The sequence below is a fragment of the Anser cygnoides genome, chromosome 4, assembly GCF_040182565.1.
Source record: "Anser cygnoides isolate HZ-2024a breed goose chromosome 4, Taihu_goose_T2T_genome, whole genome shotgun sequence".
NCBI classification, from domain to species: Eukaryota; Metazoa; Chordata; class Aves; order Anseriformes; family Anatidae; genus Anser; species Anser cygnoides.
Genome location: NC_089876.1, coordinates 18,981,835 through 19,007,457, shown reverse-complemented (window position 1 = coordinate 19,007,457; position 25,623 = coordinate 18,981,835). Strand labels below are relative to the sequence as shown.

Below are 25,623 nucleotides of genomic sequence, written 5' to 3'. Positions count from 1 at the left end.
CCTGCAAGATAGGACCTGTGCTGTCCGAGAAGTTAGATGTCAGATGATTGGGCTGGTAATTAAAATCTCATTCTTGGCACTACTTTGTATAATTGATGTATGTTTTGAAGACTTTACATAATCAGGTTCCTACAGTAATAGAAAGGTAATAAAATTACAACGTGAAGGTGGTCCCCAGTGTGTTTAATGATATTCCTTTCTCAAGTTATGCAGAATAAAACTTTTTAATAGCTTCAGAAACACTGTTGCATGACGTGGCAACGGCCATTGCTCCTTTGGTGTATAGTGGTCTTTTCTTCAAGAAAGACAAAGAGCAATCATTTTTCTTAACTATCAAGACTAGCCTACCAAAACTAGTAGCCTTAAATCTAGTAAAGGAGGAGCTTCCTACTTTCGGTCTTGTAAGTGCATTTGGCTTTAGAGTGTTTGACACATTTAACAGAAGGTACCTGGTTGAGCCCTCATGCTTAAAAGTGTATGGGTGGAAGGGAGACCTAGTTCTTAACCAAACTGTGACAGCCTTGAAGCTGGCTTTGGAGAACTTGAACTAAAACCTTTTTTTATGGTGTCTGTGTTGATAGGAGTGTTGTAACTGTCCCTAAATTATCAACAGGTGGATTTTCTTGGTCTGCAGAGCAGCCTGTTACTGGAAGAGATGCATGGATTGGTTTGAGTCCTTACGATCCTTTTAGGGGCGTGCTTATACTTCCAGGGAGACCTGGTAGCAGCATTCCAGTACTTAAGGGGGGCCTGTGTAAAGCTGGGGAGGGACTGTAGTGTTATGACAAGAGGTAGCGGCTTTAAACTAAAAGAGGGTAGATTGATGTTAGATATAAGGAAGAAGTTGTTTACTATGAGGGTGGTGAGGCACTGGCACAGGCTGCCCAGAGAAGCTGTGGATGCCCTGGAGCACCCGGAGGTGCTCAAGGCCAGGCTGGATGGGGCTTTGAGCAGCCCGGTCTAGTGGGAGGTGTCCCTGCCCATGGTAGCGGGGTGGAATTAGGTGATCTTTAAGGTCCCTTCCAACCCAAACCATTCTCTGACTGTGTGTAGCTCCATATGTTGTATAGTCAGTAGTGTTAGTAACTCTCATCTCCCGTTGTAGCCTCATTCTTTGTTCAAGTAGCTTAATTCAGATGTTTTATACTAATAAGTGACAGGTTCTGCAGGAATCTCAGGGTTCAAGTGTGCTCCATTAGCCATTGAAAAATGACCTTATTTGATAGACATGCTCAGTATGATTATTTGGTTTCTGTGGAAGCTTTGTTTTTTTTACTCAGAAAAAAAACATCGTTGAATCACAGCATGATTGAGGTTGGAAGGGACCTCTGGGGGTCATCTGGCCCAACCACCAAAACAGGCTTATGTAAAAACTGAATTGGAAAAGTGTCTGATTTCAGAGCTTGTTTGTCGTGTTCCCTCTGTACCTTTATATCTTATGGTCCGTTAGCAAGAATCCTTTCTTGGTTAATTGTTTAATCTTCATAGCCAGTCTGCCATTTGAAGTCCAGTGGGAGAGATCCAGAGGAAGTTTGTCTTTTCAATCTTACTTTCTTTTTAACCAAGCAAATGTCAATGTGCTTTTTTTGCAGTAGAGTAACTTGTTTTAGTTGTCCTAGAGATATGAACTTTGTGTTTTTTCATTTTTAAAGATGCAATTTCATTTACTGTAGTTAGCTAGCCAAGATCATGTGTCAGCGTGGTGTTGACTGTTCCTTTGTCCCCCGCTTCCTGTATTCATTTAGGATAAAATTCACCTCTGCCTCTTTTCCATCCTTTCCAACTTCCAGCTCCCAGGCTTGTCTCCTGTGCTGGCCTTTTCATCAGAACTCCGTGTCATTTGATTTTACTTAATTAACTAAATAAAACAGCAGAAGACAGTTAGAATTCTGTTAGATCAATGTGTTACATTGACTCGTTGAAGGGTCGAACAAACAACGAGCCTTACATCAGGGAGGGATGGGGTTATGTATCTACAAGCAGGAGAAGGAGGAGGGGTGGGAGTGAGACCTCCCTTTCTGGCCTAAGGGAGCGACTACGCTGTATTTTACAGGCACTGAAATTGCTTGCAAGCCACGGGTGCAAAGGTGTGTAAGTTTGTGTGCTGTCCCCTGTGTGTCCTTGTTTGCTCCCTTATGTCAGCCTTGGTGCTTGCCAGAGCCCGTTCTCAATTGTTTCAGCATGGTAAGCTGGCAAGCTGCTTGCACCTTCAGAAAAGAAGCAGAATTATCTTTGTCATCTGTGCTGAAACAGCTTGGTCCAGGAGTGAGCAGGGAAACGCAGTAGCTGGTAGTTGGATCGTTGCTGCTTGCTGTGGAGCCATAGATGGCTTCACTGCGCGTGCTTTGTTACAGTGCTGCCATCACTGAACCCAAAACTCTTTATCAATTTGTCCGCTAACAAGCGTGCTTAATAGTAGAATAAACACAGTAGGCTTGCTATAAATCACAATAGTATGTAACCGCTTAAAGGTGACTTATCCCTGATAGCAGTGTTTTGATTTTTTTCTTAATTGTGGAGTTATTCTAGTCCTTCTCACACTCCAGAAATTGAGAGCTAACTATATTGTTCTGCAGCTCTTTTTACTGATATGCTTGACTAGTTATGTCAGAAGCTTTTTACTTCAGAATTGCACAAAGAAAGAAATACAGATTCTTCTATAGATATAGATGATGCAAAAAAGTGGTAGTATGCATTTGGGAAAACTAGATGCTGTGACTTACACTGATTTTAATGCATCTGAGTGAGGTTGACGTGCTAAAGGTAAGTTGTATTGGTTTACATTTAACAGTACACAGTTTTCTAGGAAAACCTAAAATGGATTGTGCTGCCCTTTTTTGGGAAGAAAAGCAGCTAAAACAAATACTTTTGTATATATATGCTTTTAGTTCTGAGCTGAAAAATGAAATTGATTTTTCAAAAAAACCAAACACCAACAAAACGCGCATAATCCAGCACCAACATGTGCGCTATTATTGTGCCAGGTCTGAGACAGATGAGTTGCTTGTCTGCTCTGTTTTGCAGCTACACTGCTATTTAATTTTGCAAATGTTGGATTGAGTTGGATGAAATTAAGCCTGAGTTGTTACGGACAGTGTGCTGTTAATCTCCATTTAAAAGAGCTCCTGTTGGCTCTCCAGAGTTGAAGATAAAGTAGCATGGTAATGTCCAAAGTCTTGGGTGAAAAGATCTGCAGCTTAGAGGAATATTTTTTCCATCACTAAAATGCGTTCTAGTTAGGAATGTTATGAAACACCAGAGAGGCATGCTGTTTAAAGTAAATCATTTGTTACAAATGATGTCCTGATGTCATATTTGAGGTAGCTATTGGTTTTAGAAATCCTTGGATTTTAACCTAATAGGTGGAATCTACCTTTGAGGAGGTCAAAAAAAAAAAAGTGAGATACATAGGAATTAAGAAAACAATAAAGAACACAGGATGTGTTACATGAAGCAGTTAATGATCTGATTTAAAAACTAGTATTTCAGACATCTCTTTGTAGCCATTGTCCTGTGTAATCTTTTTACACTTTTTTTGTATGTATATGTGATGAAGTAACTACTGGGGTCATCTGGAATTCCCAGTATCAAAAGGTTAATTTCGGTTACCTGTGCTGTTAGATGAACTGTTCTTATAGAGAACAGCCTTCTGAGGGTATCTGACTGCTTTACCGAAGCTTAATGAGCTAGGTATCAGACCATCTCGGCGAGGTAGGCATTATACTTCTTCACAGAGCGAGAAGCTTGGTCAGAGAGAGGTTAATTGATTTTCTACCAAGGTCACAGCAGAAGCGTGTTGCTGAACCTACGTTTTTCATCTCTGAAGCTCGTGCTGGAACAAGACTTCTTATTTCTGACATGCTAAGCTTCCCTTTCTTATTGGACTGACACCTTTTTTTGGGGGGCTCACTGTGTGAGAGGATTTGTAGAATAATACTTGCACCAGTAAAATTACAACTGAAACACTGCATTAATAAAAAACTTCAGAGGATAACATTGCGGCTTACTGGCCCCACAGTACAGTAGCTAGTACAAATTAAGTGCTTAAAGTAGTTGTCTGTACTAGACCACAGCTGACTTTGTTTGATGTTAACAAACCTGTCCAATAAATACTCCCTTCCAACACTTGTGTTGTTTTCAGTGCTGCTGTTGTAAATAACGATCCTCCTCTTTGGGTGATAGCTGTTTTTGTATGCTGCTTGAATTGGTTATATGCACGTAGGGCAGTGAGGAAAAACATCTGGCACCTCGATTGCGTCTATTTTAAAAAAAGTGATTGTTTGGGTTGTTTGAAGTGGTCAAGTCATGTACCAGGTTTAGATGGGGTTTGAAAGTTAGGACAATGAATTTTGGATGAAACACTAAAACCAGCCAGCTTGAAATCCCTTAAGCTCACCTGTAATAACAAATGGCTCTCTTTTTACCTAGGTGGCGCACTTGGAACGAACAGGGCATTACTTAACAGTGAAAGATAACCAAGTGGTGCAGCTGCATCCTTCCACTGTCCTTGATCATAAACCAGAGTGGGTGCTTTATAATGAGTTTGTCCTTACAACAAAGAACTACATCCGGACATGTACAGACATCAAGCCGGAGTGGTAAGCGGAAAAGACCTACTGCAAAGCTTTTTTTCTTAAAGTTCTGGATATTCCTTTCACTTCTTACGAATCCAGTATTAAAATAGTTTGGGGAATGGTGATGGTATGGGCTTGTGAATTTTTGGATGACTAAAGGTTTTCTTTGTGGATGTGTGTTCCTGTTTGGGGAAGCTGTGTGCAAAACTCAGATGCTCAGGCTCTGTGTGCAGTGTGTGGAGAGAGACCTTTGACTTCAGAACTGTTTTGTTAGTAAGTCAGTTGGGGGGAGCTACTTAGCAGTACTAGATCTGGGAGTATGTCCTAGCACCCGCTTGTGTACTTAAGAGGTGCCTCTGTTCTCTAGATCTAGAACCTCTCATGGCAGTAAGTGTCTGCATTTTTTGGTAAGGATCTGAACTTCAGTACTTCCTTAAAATACGAAAGATGTGGTGATACTGGTACAGCCTGCCCTGTCGTAATGTGGTTAGTCGTCATTAGGGTGTATGTGCAGATCTGATGTCCTCTGCAGGCAGTGGAGATCTGAATCCTCTCATCCGTCCTGAAGGTTGTACTTTAAAGTTGTAAGCTTGGGGGATATGGGAGGCTTTTCAGCTGTTGTTGAAATTTGCATAGAAAGAGTTTAAAGATTTCTAAGTCAGAAAACACAGCGTATAGGACATCTTCCGTAGTGTTTTAATGGAAAACACAGGTGTGAATCCTTCCTCAGAAGTCTTTCTGAACAAGCACTGTAAAGCCCAAAGCAGAATCACATCACCTTTCTTGGTTGAGTTAAGCTTAAAAGATCTAAGGGTGAACTTTTAGTCTTGCACAAACTGACACTTAGGTGGGCTTCTGTGACTTCTGGACTTTGGCGTTAACAACAGGCCTGGCTGCATGGGCTGTTACGGCGCGTACTGGGGCAGCAGTGTGGTCTGTAAGGGACACGGCTGAACAGGAGAATCTCATTAGACTGAAGTGTGTGCTCTTTTGCTGTGGACTTGGGCACAGGATGAAATTTAAACTGAAATTTAAATGTGTGTGCATGTGTTTAAACTTTCATTAGCCTCTGAAATGCAAGACAGGCTAAAAATCAAAGACAGGATAATCTTTGTTTCACTCATAGTAGAATTTGTATAGGATGCATCCTGAAGTTGGAGTCTTAGTAACAAACTTTTCCTTTTTTGGCAGGCTGGTGAAAATTGCCCCTCAATATTATGACATGAGCAATTTTCCACAGTGTGAAGCAAAGAGACAGTTGGATCGCATCATTGCCAAACTTCAGTCCAAGGAATACTCACAGTACTGAATTTATGCTTTGAACTGAAGTTATTCAGAGGACAGCTTTAAAAGATGAATGGATTCAAAGTTCAAGTTGTGCTCTTCACTTTGGTTCAATAATGGCCTTTTATTTGAAAGCTTTTTAATTTTTCTTTACAGTAAATATTCCATTCTGATTTCATAAATTAAACATTTATGCCTCCCTTTTGTGTTGACACTGTAGCTCATACTGGAAAAGCTGATCAATGTTTTGCAGTTTATTGAAAGTAGTTCTATATATAACAATGTTATAAGCATTTCTTTAGAAATGGTTGAAAATGCTTCTAAAAATGTGATTATCGACCATGGTATGCATGATCGTTGTAATTGTTGACATTCCTTTTAGAAGTTGTGAAATGTTACAACTTGTGCTTATGTAGACACAATCTTCGGCTTCAGTACAAAGGTACTGACTTCAATAAAGTCTATTTATACTAACTTTGTGCCACAGCATGTGTCAGTATTTTGATTGTTTTGATGAAGATGTGAGAAACCGTGTAGTCTCCTGTTTAACTGGTGTCTTAGTGACATGGCAGTAGTTTAATGTTAAAAAGCACAGATGCTTCAGCAGCAGGGTTATGGTGACATCAATATAATACATACAGTGCTAATCCCTTGCAAATTTCTTTTAAGTTACATAGGGAAATTTTAAAAAGCAAAAATCCATGCAGACTTCTTTGGAGGATGCTTTCTTCAGACGTATTCCCGGATGTTTCCTGGGCAGAGCGGTAGTAATATGCCCTGCAAAGGGAAGTGTCTGTGGCCAGTTCAACTCGCCCTGCTGGGCAGTGTTCGGATGCAGTTTGACACAAATAATACCATAAGCCACGCTGTAGGTCAAATTAAATCTCACTCTTGTCATGTAGTAGTGATTTTTAGTGAAATACAACTTGACAGCATTTTCAAGATTGGAAAGTAATTTCATGTGGAAATTTTAGTAAGTTTCTTTTTTCCTGAAATGCAATTTATGTGGTGGGGAGTGGAGAAGTTTTGATTTTTTTTTTAGCAGTGAAAACGGTATTGTGAAGGGAAATGTCTGAAGATGAAAATAAGTGAATTCATAATACATGGTGGGACTTGTGGAGTGTGGGGGGGGATTTCTCCCACCAGAGGTGCTGTGAGGTGGGCCTGTTCCCCTTCATGGGCTCTTCTGCTCCATGCAACAATTTTCAGTGGGAAGGAGGAGGTAGGTGGGAGCCTTCATAAAATGTTGAGCTCAAGTTTTGAGTTATTTAAAAGACAGGTGTCCTGAACTACTTAAACACTTTGATTTTAAACTGTTCTTAAACTTCTACACTATGAATTTGTTTTGACAAAGTTCTGCTCTAGGATAAGTCTCGAGCTCAATGTATGAGGTCTCATAATCATTTGCTTGTCCTCTTCTTTCTTGTGAGGGAAACAGAATGCTGAACAGTGGCCGTTCCCCGCATAAGGATGTCTGGTATTTATGCACAGCCTTCAGCTAAATGGTGTAGAGCCACCTTCTGTGCAATATTCCTAGGCATGGCAAGGCCCACGAACGCAGCCAATTCCCAGCATGAAATCCCGTGAGGACCCCAGAACCAGCTGGCGTAAATCGCAGTCGCTTTGGTACCGGAGAACTGGGGAGCAGATGGTTACGGCCGTGAGTGGAACTTGACAGTGGAGGGACTTGGGCCTCTTCTGTTCTTTTTTATAATTGTCATACCCACAAACTCAGCTCGGGCAATGACAGCCAAGCTGGGATCTCTCTCCTGTGCATCTTGACTACCAGGAATGCAAATGCTGTGGGCTGGATCGATGCCCTCTGACAGCTGTGCCCCCCTGCCACCTTCCAATTAAGTCAGTGGCACCTGTGCAGGCTACCTACAGGCACGGGTGCGCGGTGTCACCGGCCTGATTGGAGGGCTGTTGGGTTGTGCAGCTGTCAGCAGGGACAGGAGAGGCTGAGTCCTCTCTGCCCTCGTGGTGGTGGGAATGCGTGCTATGGGTGGCAGCTTGGCCCTTGGGGACCTACTGGGGTCTACTGTGTGAGAAGATGCTGAAGCTCAAGCGTTTTGGGAATCTAGTGGTTGTGGTGCTTGCATGACACTCAGGTACGTCACTGTGATCCCCTGGAAAATGCTACTATTAGTGAGGGACTGACGGGGGCAGCTCCTTCACAGGCAGCTCTGACCGCGTGGTGAAGAATGGCTCAAAGGTTGGAGTGTCCTGGTACAGCTGGTGTGCAACCCGGTTTTACTACACGGTGCTGATCTGTAACAGCTGAGGGTATTTGAGGGGTTAGGGCAGTAAGAGACCTGCTTAAATCTGTGGGCACTGCTGAGTTACTGCAAATTTCTCTTCCGTTAGTAGTTCTAGAGCCATGGAGCATGTCGGAAGGGTAAAGTAACACACCTTCTGTGAAGGAGTAATGGTAGGGATGGCGTGACTTGTTAGGTGCTTCCTAGATTCTACAGGGAAGAAGTACCCAGGGACTCGCAGCTACAGTTCCCTTAGGGATGCAACATCTGCATGCAGAATTCCTTGGTTTTGAGCATACTCCTGTTTTTTCATAAGCATTTCGAAAGCTTAAAAAAAATCTCATGCCCATTTTTTCTGATAGAAAAACTGTCAAAAACAGTGGCCCAGAGACACAAGAGGGGACTAAGAAGGAGATTCATTAATTGGGGTGCTTCATCTATGACCATATGAGAGTCACTGTGTGCTTCTTCGGACGATTAAGAGAGACCACAATCATACTCATCATAGCTTTGATTTTGTCTGCTTGTACTGCAGATCGCAGTAAATAGGAAAATAGTTGGAAATCACGAAACAGATGAGTTTGCCAATGTTAGACAGAAATTAAGGCTCCCATGCTTTTTTGTGTGTGTGCAATGCCAGAGATAGTTAAAATAATTCTAACCCTATTTTTTTCCCCTTTTAAACTAACAGTAGCACTCAAACTGTTCACCATCTTTTCCTCAGAATGGGCCAGGTCTGTTCTAGGAAGGGTCAGTGGATGACAGTGAAAATGCTCTGTGATTTGGCTCTTTCTGCTGCTTGATGGATGAGGGATTCTGAATAATGTCTGTTTTAATACCAGATGCACCTGACCAACTTCAGCGGCTTGCTGTTCTGCTGCGTTCCCTGCCTTACAAATTTCTTGCAATTTGCTTCAGTACTCAAAATGCTAGCTGGGGTGGCAGCATCTTTCACAGCACTGAAGAATTGCTCCATTAGGATTAGTAGGTTATCTGCTTTGGAACAATCTAAAAGGAAAAGCAATGCTTTCTTTATTTACACTGACTTTATTTGCCAGGGGAATTGTGGTCTTTTTTTGGGAAATGCATGGATTGTATAAACTGAACTATATTGCAGGACTTTCAAAATGATGTAATGGATTAGATAGGAAAATAGTACTAAGTGAAAGTATCTTTTTTGAAAAGAGGAGAGTCTTCAATCTTCATATAACACCTCAAAGCAGTGAAGGGCTATGAGTGAGGCAGTGTGTTTAGGTTTGTTAGGTACAGAAGTAACTGATGGCTGAGTACGCAATGCTATGTTTAGGTAGGTCTCTTAATGTTGTAGAGATGTATGGAAGTGACCAGTTATACTGCGTCTGTATTTCTAGGGATTTTCTAGATAACTTTTTATTTCTTTATTGGTCAGAGATGGGAATAAATGGTAAGCTCATGCTTCACTGTCTTCGCATTAAAAACCAGACAACAAACTGATCTTTTATTTTTGAGAGAGAGGCGCATACACAAACCCAAAATACACGCAAAAAGGTCCCATCCGCAGTTGTACAGATGCATGCACTTGTTCACTGATCCATCTACCAAAGTTATGGTGCTGTTGGAATCGGCCGATTTATGTGGGAGTGGGCTGTAGCGGTCTGGTCAGCTGAGTGGGGCAGGGCAATACCACAATTTCTTGCTGCTTTCTCCCTTTTTGGATTGAGGCTTGTGAAACCAACGCAGCCTTGGTTTGTGGTGTGTCGTTTTCCTTCTGCCAAGCTGCACAATGCGTATTGGAAACTGCCTGTTGGAAACCGCTCAATATTTGTCATACGAAAAGCAGGTTGAAACAAAAATGCTGAAGTTAGCTTTCAGTATGTCATTTAAGAAGATACTTTAACAAGAGTTAAAGGGCAAGTAGTTTTCCTACTGTCCAGCCAAACTATAATTACTGATTTGTAACCAGATTGCTATGATTTCCCTCATTTTCTGACAATTTAGCAATAAAAAGCCACACCACACCATTATATTAGGAAGCAGAGAGTTATGTTCTTAACTGCACACATTTATTCACTTAGTGTAATTTATTAGGAATAGCCATATATTTTGGCTTTAGAACAGCCAGAAGCTTAATAATAAACATCTTTTACTATTAGAAGTATGACCTTGTATCAGTACTCTGAACTTTTAAAATCATTTAATTTGGGGACCATACATGCGACAAGATTTATGTGAAGCACAGAGGGAAAATGATCGACTTGGTTAACCTGCTGTATTTTTCTCCTCATACATCTTACACTGGTGGCATTCTTGTTTGATATGCGTCCTGGACCTGTTCTAATACAAAGCTGGGTGTTGGTCCCTTGTAATACAAACTTCTCATGTTTCTGATCCTGAGGTGAGCAGCTTTAAAACGGGATTGACCATTATACGAGAGCATTTTCCCCTCTTCTCAGTTTTCCTTTCACAAATGATGAGCTTGGATGGCCTCTAATTTGCGCTGATGCATTTGAGATAAGTGGTTGGCATCAAGGAGATGCCAGCTTCCAGTATCAAGGGATTAAACTATGTACAGACATAAACAGACACAAAATAACATTCCTATAGCAGCAGTGATAGCTTGCTTCTGATGATTCAAGGTGTTCTAATTTTGCAGTTTCAACTAAGATATGGTAGTTTCTCAAAAACAGCGTTGGACAGATGATAAACTCATTTTCATTTGTGTACATCTTGTCTCTGAGTGACTCTTCAAGCTTTTTCCAGCTATGAAAGCTATGCAGTAGTTATGTTGTACAGAAACATAAAACATATCACAAATTCATTTTTGATAATAAATATTTCCTGTGGCTCTAAACATTTTTTTAATTTATTTTGGGGTTGGTCTTATTCTTTTAGCTCGAGTAGGCTCTTGTCTTCCATTTGATTTCAGTGTTTATTTTGTAAGCATAACACATTAATGTTCCCAGCCTCATTGCTTCCAGCAGCATAAACAATAAACACTTAAAGCATCGAGCACTTGCCAGGCTTCATGGAGTGGAGGGCTGCTGGTGGACCTATTTCCTGACTGCTTTGTCTCTTTAAATATTCAGCCATGTGGTGAAGCTGCTGCTGCTTGCATTAAAAACCAATTTTATCCTCAAAAATATCAGCCTTTTCAGCTTCGTAAATATGCTACTTTTAGCTATCAAAATTCACGTCTGATTTTAAGGATTTACAAACTAAACTTTTCAAACGTTAGAATGGTATATTTGAGATTGTTTCATTTTGCATGTCGAATAGCAGGTAACCGATAAGCCCTTTATTGTGACAGGGGGATAGTACTTTAAAAAAACAAAAAAAAAAAAAAATTAATGCACTCTGAACCTTTTGTGAAAGGCTTACCATGTGTACAGCGGCAGAAGGTTAAAAGCAGTGAGATTCACAAGATGTTTCTCAGAGCTGCTAGCTGTCCTGAAGGATATTGACAGCTTTGTTCCAATGAGCTATTGGGTTATGCAATATAACGGAAGTAAACTTAAATTACTGCTACTTTAGGAATCATTTAAGAGCAGATAAAAATTGGCAAGAATTTAAAATTCCAGCCTTACCATTCAAAATATGTACCCTGTTTGTTGAAAATAGTAACTTCATTTTCACTAAGTTTATGGACAAAACCAGCTTCTCCCTATAAGCAAACTACTGTTAAAGAAAAATCTATAAAAGGAATGAAAACAAGAACATTAGAAAATTTATTTCATTACGGATGTTAGATCGGGACAGGGTATTGCATGGTTTTGCTCTAAAGCTCCTTGTTGGACTCACTGCTTTGTAAATCCACGAGCTCCATTCAGACGTCAGCGCTCTGCATTCTCCGGCATCGTCACCCACTAGGTTAAACGGTAACGTGCTGGTAGAGCTGGGATTTTCTGCAGCCTAGAGAAATCCTGTTTGTTTCTGGAGGAGAATTATGGAAAGAAAAGAGAATAGGAAATTATTTAATTATATGGAATGGTAACAGCTTATTTCATAATCCTCTTCATAATCATATTGTTCCTTACACAATAATTTCTTGCAAAGAATACATTTTTGGAAGTAAAGCTTAAGAATCCAGTGGTCTTTTTTTTTTGAATGTCCACTGGCTTGATATGAATGTTTAGATCTCTCATTAGGTACAATGAGGTTTTGTAAACTCAATCACATATTTAGCAATCTTGAACAAAAAAAAATAATCTGATAATAAAAACCAACTTTATCAGTGCTGGGCTGTCTAGGCTCAGAACAGAACTTCCTAAATTAGCAACAAAGTAGGCAGCAAATCTTTGTTCTCACGGCTTCCTAAACTTTGATTAAAAAATAAAAATTTGCAGAGAAATTCTAATTGCCTTTCATTGCATTCACTTTAGTCTGCTCTAAGAAAGAACGATGACGCTTTCCCTTGATTTTGGGCGCTGTGCAACAGAAAGGAAGTGCTTGCAGGCTGAAATACAGTGCCTGGAACAAGATGCCTACCTGGCTTAGGGTAGGTTTGCTCTTAGTGAGGTTTGTTTTTATTAATTGGGTCAAGCAGAATGATGTCACCAATGAAATCCAAAGTTAATGAACTGTCAAATCCCTTTGAAATATCTATCAATTATTTCTGAGGGTTTGCTGCCTCTTTGTGGTATTTCTTGTGTAAAAATGGAATTCTGTATTGATCAAAGCTTTTCTTGGGACTGTGCAAAAGACAGTTAAATGAAATTTCCCTGCATCGTACCGTGTGTGACTGGGAGTCTGTCGTCTTCCCTCCGCCACATTCCTCCCCACACCACACCGTGCACAGTGCCTAACAGCCCAATGTTGTTGTGAATGTCTGTAATGTGCTTTGGGAGGCTGAGGTGCTCCTGCTTTATCAATAGGCTTTGAGTAAAGGACAATGAAGCCTCTTATCTTCATTATCTGGGTGAAGACAAGAGACCTCATCGTTCCTTTCAATACATTAATTCTTAGATGGCGTCTGTACCACTCAGGTTATTCTATGATTCTATGAAATAGTGGTGAATCTACCCTATTTATATCACTCGATATTTTGCTAGTGACTGGGACGTATCCAGGAACAGGAACAATATCCATGGGCTTTTTCTGAGATGCAAAGATACTTACATTAGAGGCAGAGACTCGTGACAGACCAACCATCTTGATTGCTGCTAATCTGGGTTATTCTAGGATGTTTTTCCCTTTTCATCAGTTACTTCATACAGTTACTACATAACATGAGATACTTCATATAGTAACTAATTACAGGAATGCTATTTGGGGGAAATTATGATCAGATAGGGCTTTATTTACATCGTTAATTGATGGTAAAAGACTATCAAAAGTTATGAACTGCCTCAGAAGTTCATGCCTGCCTCCATCTGAATGACGCGTATTCACTTGGTTGTTATTTATAATTTTGGGGGTATTGAACTGATGAAGATTACTCATGTCGAAAAGCTGCTGGAAGGCCTGAACTAGGAATTAAATTATCATAGTGGCTTCATTTTGTTAACAGTCTCATTGAAAATATCTTGCTTGCAGGACAATCAAACTCATCAGTGTTCTGCTCTTCCACTTCAGTAGACAAAGTTTTAATCAGTGGCACACTTGATCTTGCAGAATTCAAGGAAAATAATTTCCTGCATTTTTGAGATGAGCAAAAATATATGTAATCTAGCTTTTAAACTACTGGCAGATTTTATTATTATTATTGCTCTTTTTGTTTCTTTTTGAATAATCAGCTTTACTTTATTCAGTTGCCTATTTCGTGTAACTTCAATTATCAAGATGACCCACTGCTTAGATGGGATTAGCTCATGGATGAAGAGCAAGCAACTGAATCTAGTCTCAAGCGAGGCAGATAACAGACTGATAGTGAGATCAAAACATTTTGAAAAATGTAGTTTTCTCTGAAGTTGTATATTTGCTATCGGTCATTGCATTTGATGGCTTTAGAGAACCTTGTTATCCATTTGTGATGGTCCCGCGCAGGAGCATTTACAAAAAGTACTTTGCTGCTGTCCTCTTTTTTTTTTTTTTTCTTGGATATGCCCTCCTATCTCCGTGGTCAGTTATTTAGCTTCAGTTATCTCTTTATCTTTTGTGTGTATGCAGTCTTCACCATCTCACAAACTTATAAAAAAAAAAAAAAGAGTTAAATTGCAGGTCTCGCTCTTTATCTCCAAGACACTTAACAGCCTGGACTTGGCTTTGGGCTGATGACCGTGAGAAAGTCGGGGCTTGTGTCTTTGGTGTTTTGGTTATTTGGTAAGCACTCAGGGGCAAGTGTAAGACCTGTAACAAACCGAACAGTCATAATTGTCTAGAATCTCACTACCTTCTGTTTTAATTGTAGTGTTTCTTCAACCACTTCTTATCAAGTACAGCAAGAACACCAACACAGTTCTGTGTTTTGATGACAAGAAGAATGAGCAGATGTTAGTCACCTAGTTTAGTGCACTATTTTAAAGTGTTCAGATATAACAGTGATATACGCAATCTTAAGAAGCATATCGGACATAGCAGCGCTTGATAAATCTCTGTACCACCATTCAGCACCACTGAATGGAAAGCAGCCATTTGCTGTTATTTCAATCAATGGCATTTGATTTTAAGGCATTCCTCTATCCAATTTTCTTTCAGTCACTCTCGGCAGAACCTTGTACTTTTTGAATGGTGGCATGTGATTGAAGTTTGAGGGCATGATTCTGAAATACTTCAGAAAAGTTTTATTTTGATTAGTCTTCATCTGTTATGATAATACTGGAAAATCTGCACACTGTGGCTGAAGTTGATGATTCCAATGTGTGGAAGCTGTTCTGGGAGCTCTGGGTCTCTGAGGTAGCTTGGCACTGGGCTGTCTTGCCCTGTGAAGGTGAAGAAAAAAAACGTCACTTGATTTTAGCTAGAATACTGTGAGAAGACAATGAAAAAACGCAAAACACTGAGGTTTACAAAGTGTCTATGCTTGCTGTGTTCGCATCCACCGGTGATATTCTCAGTTATGTCCAATTGTACATTTTCGTATTATAGACGGCAGTCATCTCGAAGTTAAATAGAAACCTAAACATTCTGGAATCTCTGCTTACTTCTGCTGTAAGTAGGTTTTGCTCCTCCGGGGCTAAATGCTTTTATAAACATTGTCTAACAATGTTGCTCGACTTTTCCAAGGGTCTGGTACTTAAACTGTTGATCTCCTCAAACATTAAAAGGACATAATACCTAGCTCCAGAGGTGTTCATAAAGCAAAATGAAATCATTTGATGGAAGGTGCTAAGGAAGCTTTAAAGTATTAGCCTAATAGAAAACCTATCAGTGGACTTTTAAAGCCTTTCCTCTTCAATTTTTATGGACTCTCTTAATTGACTTTAAAAAGCTTTTATTGCGCTTATGAACAGGCTAAGTGGAAATATTCTTTTATTCATCTGCAAATAAGATACAGGACAGCTGCTAACTTTATTTTAGAATATCCGGTATTATTAGGCATTTGCCCTGTGAGAAGATTTTCAACTAATGAAATCTAGTAAGGTCAGGAATAAAAAAAATTACATGTATTTTCCAATGCTGAAAATTTGTTAAAAAAAAAAAAAAAAAAAAGTGAGAATGGTGGGTAAAAGAATGCTACCTATAAATCATTTTGAAATATTTTTGATTACCAGCTTTAAAAATAATGAGGACCACAGCACTCAGTTCAAACGCTGTGCTGATTATTGGAGGGACACAACTGCATAAACAAAACGTACAGCCATAGAATATCACTTTGTGCTGTAGGACCTTAGTGTAGAGGCAATAACTAGGTTGAATCCTGATCTCCTTGGGACTGTTCTGATACAAATCTGTTTACATGGGACATGTAAGTTGAGGAGGAACGTCCTTTCTATCTCAAATTCTCCATACACTTCTCAAACCGAAGACCTCTGGAAGACTTCCTTCTCAGCGAATTTCTCAAGAGATGACTGCACAGAGATAAATGTGTGTTCAGGATGCTCTGGCTCTTGCCTGCAGTGGTATGGCACGCTTAGTCTTTGAAGCGTCCCTCCCCAGACTTGGCACTTGGAGGCACCACATCAATTACGGGCCCGAAGAGCAGTCTCTGTCCTTAGCGTTGCCTCTGCACCAGCCTCAGGGGAACGAGGACGTGCTGTCTGTGGGACGACACCACCAGGCTCAGTTTGAAAGTTTCACCCTGATCCACCTGATTCCCATACCAGACAGACTTTGCAGGTTAAAAAAAAAAATCTAGATTATTTAATAGATTTTGAAAGAATTTAGAGCTTTAAGCCGAAAATGCACAAGCAAAGAGCAACCATAATGAAATTTTAGACAGTATTTAACAAGAAGGCTTTCTAGTTGCTTTGCTGTCCTTTACCTCCAAGTACTCTGGCACATCCTACCTGCAGGTTTCACAGAATTATGCTGTGTATATCGCTGGAAAGATTGGGCTAATTTTCTCCGATTCACCTGCACCATGCCTCTTTCTTTCAGCACAGATGGAGTATTAATGGTTATCATGAGGTTACTTTTGTTATTCAGACATTTCCTCATTCCTCCACCCATCATCAATCCATTTGCTCAAGTCCCTTACACCACTTTATTCCATTTTATCTCTGCTTCCTTCCTTCCTGTCCACAGGACTGAGTACACCTTAGTATCTTTCCAACGGAGCTGTAAACATTCTGGGCTATTTGGCTCTGGCTATCTGTAGGTTTTATTTTTATTTTTTTTTTGCCCTTATCAGTTGTGCATAGAGGCCACACAAACTTGATAGCATGGTGCTTCAACCAGGCTATTTCCTCCACAAATACCGTCATTCAGGGAACCTCATCCTCACGCTCCGGCTGTCACTGATGGCAAATTAACAATTTAAATTCAGATGCTTTTGTCCTATGGTCTTTGTACTCTTTTCTTTGTCCTTTTTAACAGTGATATAAAATCCAAGTCAAAACGTTACATATCGTGTTCGCTGCTCTTAAGGAACCCATTTTTACGGGCTGTTGTCCTGCTGCTTCCACCATCTTCTGATGGAGGTGGAGGAGAACAAAGGAAGCGATGCCGGTGCTTCACTCAGTGGGTGAGGTGCTCATCTGGGCAGCTTGGTGCAGACAGACACTGGATTTGATATTTTAGTACAATGCTGCTGTTTAGGGGTTCTGTTATCTCACTTTTGCTTTGTTCACGTGTTGAAGCAAAAGCCCATCCATCTGAGTGAAACATTTGCTTACAGAAAAAGACACATTTAAGAGAACCTGGAATAGAGTTCTGAGCAGTCTGCATTTACAAGAAGAGACTACAGCTACATTTCCATCAGGAGATCACTAACCCATAGGATCCACTGGTGATCTGTTAGATAACCATGCAGTTAAGCTTAACCTCCTACTAGTGATGTTCCTGCTGGGACAGCTCTGATGAACTTCAAATGAAGAGACTCCGGGATAGAGCAAATGGTTAACAGCTGGCTGAGGAACAACATTTGACGGAAATAGAGAGGAAAAGCCCCAAACTTTTAAAAGCCCAAAATCTTTTTTAAGGCTTTTAATGAACACTGTATTGGAGAGGTAAGAATATGCCACTGAAGGAAGGAGAGTAAATGCCACCTCCTGAAGTATATAGATCACATATTTGCAAAAAAAAAAAAAAAAAAAAAATCCCACCAAACATGACAACAAAAGAACTGTAAAAAACAAAGAAAAAATCAAACTGTAGGATCTTCAGTTCAAACTGTGCAATTTTAGAGAACAGATTCAGGCCATTGCTGCTCTTTGGAAGGTTGAAATAAACTCCTAACCCACATGAAGCTTTGTGGGCCAGTGAGGAGCAGGCTGAAGACTGAAGGAAAATGCCAAAGCAATTTGAGAAACAAACTATTGCAGATATGGTGAACTCCTTGTTTCTTATGTTGCTTCCATACTCTGTTGCTGGGAGCTTTCCTGCTATATTTTGACGCAGTTTCATGGAGGAAAGACTTGGTGACCTACTACTGAACAGAGCTGCCTGCCATGAGGGTTCTTAAATTCACTGAATGATGAATTCACAGGATGATGCATTTAGCTATTCTTGGCTCGCCGTCATTCAAAGTAGTCTCACATCAGAGTGGTGAGATTGTATGACACCGAACTGTGTCTCGTGGCGCTCCATTTGGGGAAAATCAGATTTCCTCAACAATTAACAATGGTCCGGGGATTCCGTGGGTATTACCAAGCGGTGGCTTGTTCCCTAAGATGCTAGGTGAAGAGGAGGGAGGAACTTCAGGGTCCTTTGTCCGGAGTCCTAGCCGTCAGAAAACTGTTTGTGCCCTCGTCCCTTGGTGGCTCCAGGTCAGTGGGGCTGGATGCTGCCGAAAAACATACTGGCCTTCTGCAGAACGGCGGCTGGAAAGGAAACAAATAAAGAAAAAGTTATATCAAAGGAAGAAAGAGATATATCAAAATAAAGATGTATAAAGAAGAAGATATATAAAAAGATATATTGAGATATATAAAGATGTATAAAGAAGAAGATACATAAAATAGAAAGATATATTAAAAAATACGTGAAGAAAAACATATAAAGATGTATAAAATCAAAAAGATAAAAATAAATAAAAATTAACATATATAAAATAAACAGATATATAATGAAAAACGTAAAAATAATAAAAAGATATATTAAAAAATATATGAAGAAAAACATATAAAGATGTATAAAATCAAAAAGATAAAAATAAATAAAAATTAACATATATAAAATAAACAGATATATAATGAAAAACGTAAAAATAAAGAAAAAGATGTATAAAATAAAAAAATATATAAAAATAAGGATGCATAAAAATAAAGAAAAACATATAAAATAGCGAAAAAGATACACAAACCCAAAGAAAAGCACACGTTATAGGACAGGGCGCAGGCCGCGCCCCCCTCACGGCCCGGCGCTGCCGCCCCCAAATGGCGGCGGGGCCGAGGCCGAGGCCGAGGCGGGGCCGGGGCCGGGCACGCGGCTGCTCCCCGGCGAAGTTTCCCGCGGGCGGGACCCGCGCCCCGCCCCGCCCCGCCCCGCCCCGCCCCCCCGTGCCGGCCGCCCGCGCGCGGGGCCCCAACTTTTCGGGGGCGGGGCCGCGGGGAGGCGGCGAGCGCGCGGCGGGGGCCGGCACTTGCCCGCCGCGGTGCGGCCGCGGGTCCCGGCAGCGCCCGGCTCGGCTCCGGGCGGGGGGGGGGCGGGATGGGGACGGCGACGGGGCGGGCGCCGGGGGCTGCAGCGCGGCCCGGCCCCGGCGGCGGAGCGGCGGCGGCGAGCGCGCGCACGTGACTCCGGCGCTGGGCGCCCGCACACCGCGCCCGCTGCCCTCGCCGCCTCCCCGAGCACCGTGCGAGCCGCCGGCAGGGCACGGCTCGGCTCGGCTCGGCTCGGCACCGCGCGGCTCGGCTCGGCACGGCACGGCACGGCACGGCTCGGCACCGCGCGGCACGGCACCCGGCGCCGAGCAGGCGGCAAGAGTTCGCGAAGGCTGCCGCTGCGTTGCCTTCCCGGAGAGGTTGCGCGCCCGGAGGATGGCCGGCTGCGGGCTGTCGGAGGACGCCTTCTTCTCGTCCTTCTTCTGCAACTACACCTCCTCCTGGGAAGCCTCCTACAACCAGGTGAGGGCACGGGGGCAGCGGGGCGCCCGTGCGGCCGCGGGAAGGGGCCGCGAGCGGCTCGGCGCGGGGAGCGGAACGGCAGAAAAGAGACCTTTATTTTTTATTTTTCCCCCTTTTTTGTCTTTTTTCTTTTTTTTTTTTTTTACCCCTTCCCTCTCAGCCCCCGTCCCTCCGCCCTCGCCCCCCGAGGGGAGCGGGCAGGGCTCCCCCCCCTCCCTCCGCACGGCCGCTTTTTGGGGCCGGCGGCAGCCGTCGGGTCCCTGCCTGCCGTCGCCGTCGCCCAACTCCGCCGGGCCGGAGCGAGAGGCTGGGGGCGAGCGGAGGGAGAGCGGGCATCACGCCCGAAAGGCGGAGGAGCTATTCCGGGGGGCTCCGAAACGCCTTTAATTAAATAACCGGCGTAGCCTGCTGCCCCCGCTGCTCGCCGGGTGCAAGCCCGCGGTTACAAACTACGGGGACGGACGGGGGGACCGGCAGGCGGACACGCGGGCAGCGGGGCTCCGGCGCTGCCGTGACGGGGAAAGTTGGGCGGCGGGGGGCTGCGCCGCAGCCGGCGGGGGCTCTCCCCCCCTCGGCAAGCGCCGAGTTACGGGGCCCGGCTCGGGGGGCAGCCGGCGGAGCTGCCCGCCCTGCTCCCCTCACGGCGCTGCGGAGCCGCGGCCGGGGGGCGTCGTGAGGGGAGCGGGCGCCCGGAGGCGCTGCGAGCCGGCCCCGCGGCCGTTGGGGCTCCGTAACGGTCACCGGGGCTCCGTAACGGTCACCGGGGCTCCGTAACGGTCACCGGGGCTCCGTAACGGCCCGCGCCTGGCGGGCCGAGGGGAGCGGGGCGGCCGTGGGGGGCCGCCCGGGGGGCGGCGGGGCCCCCGCGGTGCTGAGGCGCCTCTCGCAGCGCCCCGCTGCCCGGCGGCGCCCCGGCTGGCGGCCGCGCGAGGAGCCCCGTGAGGCCGGCAGGGGAGGAACGCGGGGAATAAAATCGGGCTTCGCCCGGTTCCCTGCCCTCTAAAGTTTCTTCGGTTCCGAAGCGGATCGGTTCCGCGAGGGAGCGGCGCCGTCGCACCGCAGGCTGCCTGCCGCCCGTCCTTGTCGGCGTGGCGCGGGGAGCGGGCAGGGTTGCCGGCACATCCAGAGCTGATTTATTCCGAATACTTGAACTGCGTCTAAGGGGGAAACAGGGGAGGTAATTTGGGATGCGGGAGGTCTATTTATAGAAGGGCTGTGCAAGCTGTAGGATATATACGCAAAGTTGAATTAAATATGCGTGATTAGGAAAGGAGTTGAGAAGGTGTAATCATTATATAGCGTTACAACAGGAACAGATGAGCTTGCAAGACTTTCCAGGGTGAAGGCGAGAGGAATCTCTAAGATACGTATTCTTTCTGGTGCTCGAGGCTCCTTTCTATTTTCATCTTTTACATATTACGTTAGCATCTACATCAGTCACATTCACCAGCTGAGGATTAGCGGGAGATGCTAGTCTGAATATGAAATCAAAATGAATATGGGATTTTGCTGCAAATAGATTTTCTTACAAGTTTTAACACTTAAGAAGGCAGGCTTGGCTTAAATTTGACAGTCAGCCATGTTCATGTTTGTTTTTTTTTTACCTGAACTGCATCCAAAAAGAAAAAAAGCTTGCAGACCATTTCTGCTTGCTAAATATAGCAACATTGCCAAAGTAGGATTTGTTTTGTGTACTCCTTTTAAAACAAAACGGCAAACAGGAAAACTTTAAAACAAAGTGCTGAGATGAGAAGATGGGTTGACTACTGGAAAAATAGTTATTTATTCCTAGATCAATATGATGCACTCTCAACATCTAGTACAAGGTAAAAGGATCCTTTGTATAATAGCGGTTCAGCCATGGCTTACTAAAAGAATCTCTTCCTGGCATCTCAAGACACGTTTTCGTGAAAGTATAAGTAATCAAAGTAAGACTTAATAATGGAACCAGTCAGGATAAAGAGAACAGTCGTTTCTTCTGGAAACATAACATGATACCTGACAGCTTTGAAAGCGGAGATGGGACGTTTGCTTTGCAAGTCAGTAAGGCCGAGCGATGGGTTTCAGCTTATATTTTTGATGCATTATTGCAGTTCCTTTTTAAGCACAAGACTGTGCAGGTGATTTGTTGGTAATGTTCTTGGAAGGAACTTTTCCCATTGCATATTGAATTCAGAAGTGCATCACAGAGAAGCTTGCATCAGAAAAATTATATCCGGAAACTTTCTGAAATCTCTTTTGAATCAATTTCTGAGATAGTCTTCCAGAAAACAAGTCTCTGTAACAGGTATAAACACGACTTCTTTGCATTTCTAAAGAAAGCTCCAAAATATTAGCAATTCTCCAGAAGTTTGGTATCTCGTTTATGGTTATTTTAGTACAGGGTCTTAACTATTATGAGAAATCCTAGCCTAGACAAACTTGCAGACTTAAATCCTGGGAGCTGTGAATTGCTATCGCATAGGCTTATCTGCGCTGTCTTGCCAACGTGTGTAAACCCGAGGCGAGGGAATATCTGGCAGATTTCCCATTGATTCATTCTGCGATCTGCATTTTAGGCTGTCAGTAAGGATGCTGCTTTTGGTTCGTTGCTTAGTGAATATTCGGTCTTCAGAAACTTCCCGAGTCTGTCTTCTGGCTTTCTGAAAATGAGTCTCTGAATTGGTAGTGGTGAGGAGCAGCTATTTCTAAGTACTGCAGAGGGGGATGTTTGGCCTGGGAAGAGCAGCAGGTATATTCTTGGGCATAACCTATCTTTCCTTGCTGAACTGACAGCATATTTGTATTAATTATTTTTCGCTCTCCAGTCCAGAACCGTCTGCGTTGTTGTATTACTGAATCTATATGGTTGGGAGTGCTTGGGAATCGTTTGAAATGTAATTGTTGAGGAATGAAATCCTATGACTAAGGCATAAATCTGGATGCTTATTTTAATTCAACCTCAAGAAAATCCCTGCAGTGTAGAAGCAAAATGAGAGTATGCTGCCTGATTACTGCCAGTATGTCAGAGATCTTTCCCTCAGCGCTCGCGGAAGGCTTGTTACCTGGCACCATCTCTTCATGCTGCGTTTCCGTCGTGGCCATACTTTATGCAGTGCACTTTTACAGGATGTATTTCGTGCGTATAGGCAAGTCAGTGAAAGATGAAGCTAAAAGCAAGCTTTGTGGCTCCTCTGCTTGTCTTTCCATGTTCAGGGACATGTACCCCAGTGCAGCCAGAGCATTCATCCAGTATTTTGGGGGTTCTTGACTGGGCGTAGTACATTGCTTTTATGCGTTTTCATCTGTTAACTAGAGTAGCTACCGTGGCTTCATGTCAATTCTGGTCCATAGCCAGTGAGACTTTTGGACTTATTTTTGTTTCCACAGTTCCCAAATTTTCTTTTTGTTTGAATAGCAGAGCTGAGGGTATATGCAGGTTTGAAAAGATGCTAAATGAGTTTGTGCTCATGCACTGCACGTGTACAGCATATAGTATGAGTATATACATATGTTGAATGAGAGATGGTACTGCGCAAGATAGGGCAACGCATGTTACAATTTTTGTAGACCTTCACAAACGTAAAACAATTGACAGATTTTTTTCTATTGTTTGACTCTGAATACCAGTGGAATAAAACCATCATTTAAAATCACTTCTATTTTAGCAAAACCTTTAACATTTCTGCAAATTAAAAGGATATTGTCAAAACTAAATTAGTTAAGAAAAAGCAGTGGTCCTGGTTTAGTGTTAACAGAAAAGACTTAGTAAATAAAAAATAATCCCGGATTTTAATTTTTTCCTGACTTTTTGTATCCAAGGGGTATGTGTGCTGGTGCACAAAGCCGGGGAAAATGGGACACAGTAAAAATGAAAGTGAAACTGGAGAGACCTTGGCATCACAGGAAAAGATAAACAATAAGATGCTGAGAAAGAAGCTAGTTCTGGCTTAAATAATTCAAATATCTATAGTAAAACAGGTTACAGACTTAAAAAAAAAAAAAAAAAAGTTTTAAAACTCAATTCTGTTTCTTTCAGAGAGTAATACCTTGATCAGACATTCCATACAGTAAATTTAAAAAGTTTCAGTCATCAGCAGTGAATGGTACCATTTATTTCCAAGGTTTGTCGTCACCATTGCACAGCATTTGAGAGAGTAGATTTCAAAACACATTTTTGTCTACTCCTGATGTTGTTATTCTGGTTGTTGTTTAATAAACCCATCCACAGTCTGGATGAGAAAACCAGTGTATGCTGTTGGCAGTCTCATCTGGCAAAAAAGCACAGTTTAAACTGGGTGCAAGTAATTTCCTCTTGCCCCAGAGCAAAACAGGTAAGTAGTGGTGCAGCAGGGCAAAGTAACCAAAGTTTAAAGCAGGGAATGGGCAAGATGTTATTTTTCTACCTGAGTTTAGATGAAAAGCTCAGGTGCAAATTTTAAGGCACAGGTATGTCTGTGATGAACTGCGTCTTAGCACTTTATACTTAAGGCAGGATTTTAAAAGAATGCAGTTGCGTTCAGGAGGAAATGTCAGTTGTCCTAGCAGCGTATTCTGTAGGAACAAGGCAGGGAGTTCTTAGCTGGTCAAATGTTCATGTGGTCTAAGCAGAAATGTAAAAGTGCAGGGTTTGCATTGGAATGAGAATGGGGTCATCCACCCTTTGTACTCATCATCAGGGAAGCAGAACCTTCTTCCAGAGAGACCATAGGAAATCAATGAGTACACTTTGCTAGTGTAGAGATAAATGTGCACTGCAGAAGGGTATTAAATATAAAAGGGCAACATAAAATGATTTACTATGTGAAGCAGTGGAACTTTCTTTTGGTCACCTAAAAGGCAATTTTCTTTCTTCCTTTTTTTTTTGATAACATAATTGTATTTTTTTTAATACTAATATTTGAAAACAAGCTGGCAAGCAAACTATTTTGCAGGGATTTGAGCTGTATAATGCAAGCTAGGAGAGGCTTGTTTACAAATGGCAGCTTATTTAAAAATGTATGCATGGTTTTGAACATATTACCCGACATTTATCATTTAGATTATAATCATCTGACCCGACTTTACCAAAAGTTAATGGGTTTTCTGATTTTTTTTTTTTTTTCCTGAGGCAGTGTGGATGCTTGCGATCCAGTTTGTCTCGCTATGACCAGAAGGTATCACTGAGGGATACCAGCGCGACGGATGCACATAGGAGAGAACCTGACGTACGTTTAGGTGTAGAGGCTTAATGAAATGTGGAAGAGCAGGTGCACAGTCCTAATGTGCTGGTGCTTTTTTATTTCCTCTGATGTGTCTGTTTGCTGTGTGAGCAAATCTTCTTGTACGTTTGAAACCTATAGGACTGTAAAATTGCTAAAAAGGAAGGAAAGCCAATATTTTACAATATCTTTTGTCTTAGGTACTGTGTTCTCTGCAAATGGCAATTCTTGTGTCTACTCTAAAGGTAAAATTAAGGTGAAGAGAGATTAATAGTAGAGCGGTCCTTGCTCTGGATGCGGCGCTTGTGACATGGTGGTCTTAATTTGGAAGGAAAAATGGAGTGCTCTCGGTTCAGTGTGAACGTGTTGGGACCTGGGATGGCAAGAGGGGTGCCTGCAGTAGCCCTCTGCTTGGGAGCAGGAGCGTGCTGCGAGTCCCCCCGCATCCCGCCCCTGCTGTGCTTCGGTTTGTCTCGTGGGTTGGTCCTGTGGGACACGCGCTGAGTTCCTTTTGGGTAGAACAGAGCCAGGAGATGTTCTGCAGGAGCTCCTCTTCTGTATTCAAACTGCAAATTGACATTCAGCTCACGGGACGAGACCAGAGACTGGGTGAACAGACCTCGCCCCCAGGTGCGCAGCGTCGGTGTCGGATCCCCAGCAGCAGCTGTTCTGCTCTTCCCGTGCCGCGGTTCTGCGCTGCTCGCTGGCGTAGCTCCGCTTGTGGAGCCTGCCTGAAGGCCCACCG

General features: G+C 42.7%; 2 protein-coding genes and 2 long non-coding RNA genes across 6 annotated transcripts in view; 3 read left to right on the top strand and 1 right to left on the bottom strand.

The window, feature by feature from the left end:
* DHX15 (DEAH-box helicase 15) overlaps positions 1–6,332 on the top strand; it is a 46,526-nt gene extending 40,194 nt beyond the window's left edge. The window contains exons 13-14 of the mRNA XM_066995718.1: positions 4,429–4,598; positions 5,766–6,332. Coding sequence (XP_066851819.1) covers positions 4,429–4,598; positions 5,766–5,883 — 288 coding nt within the window. The 3' untranslated portion in view covers positions 5,884–6,332. The remainder of the gene's footprint in view (positions 1–4,428; positions 4,599–5,765) is intronic.
* An 8,467-nt stretch (positions 6,333–14,799) lies between these two features.
* Positions 14,800–19,062, bottom strand: LOC136790648 (uncharacterized). The gene is made up of 3 exons (XR_010830985.1): positions 18,936–19,062; positions 18,061–18,453; positions 14,800–14,952 (listed from the first exon to the last, which is right to left on the bottom strand). It is a non-coding gene; the product is annotated as an uncharacterized lncRNA (long non-coding RNA).
* A 325-nt stretch (positions 19,063–19,387) lies between these two features.
* PPARGC1A (PPARG coactivator 1 alpha) overlaps positions 19,388–25,623 on the top strand; it is a 360,670-nt gene continuing 354,434 nt past the window's right edge. The window contains exon 1 of the mRNA XM_048046820.2: positions 19,388–19,698. Coding sequence (XP_047902777.2) covers positions 19,612–19,698 — 87 coding nt within the window. The 5' untranslated portion in view covers positions 19,388–19,611. The remainder of the gene's footprint in view (positions 19,699–25,623) is intronic.
* LOC106035766 (uncharacterized) overlaps positions 20,570–25,623 on the top strand; it is an 84,087-nt gene continuing 79,033 nt past the window's right edge. For 2 of the 3 annotated variants that reach the window (XR_010830983.1, XR_007157778.2), the window contains exon 1: positions 20,570–20,875. This is a non-coding gene — a long non-coding RNA (uncharacterized lncRNA). Of the gene's footprint in view, positions 20,876–24,791; positions 24,885–25,623 lie in introns of all 3 variants that reach the window. The other variant, XR_001206965.3, reaches the window with a different exon arrangement.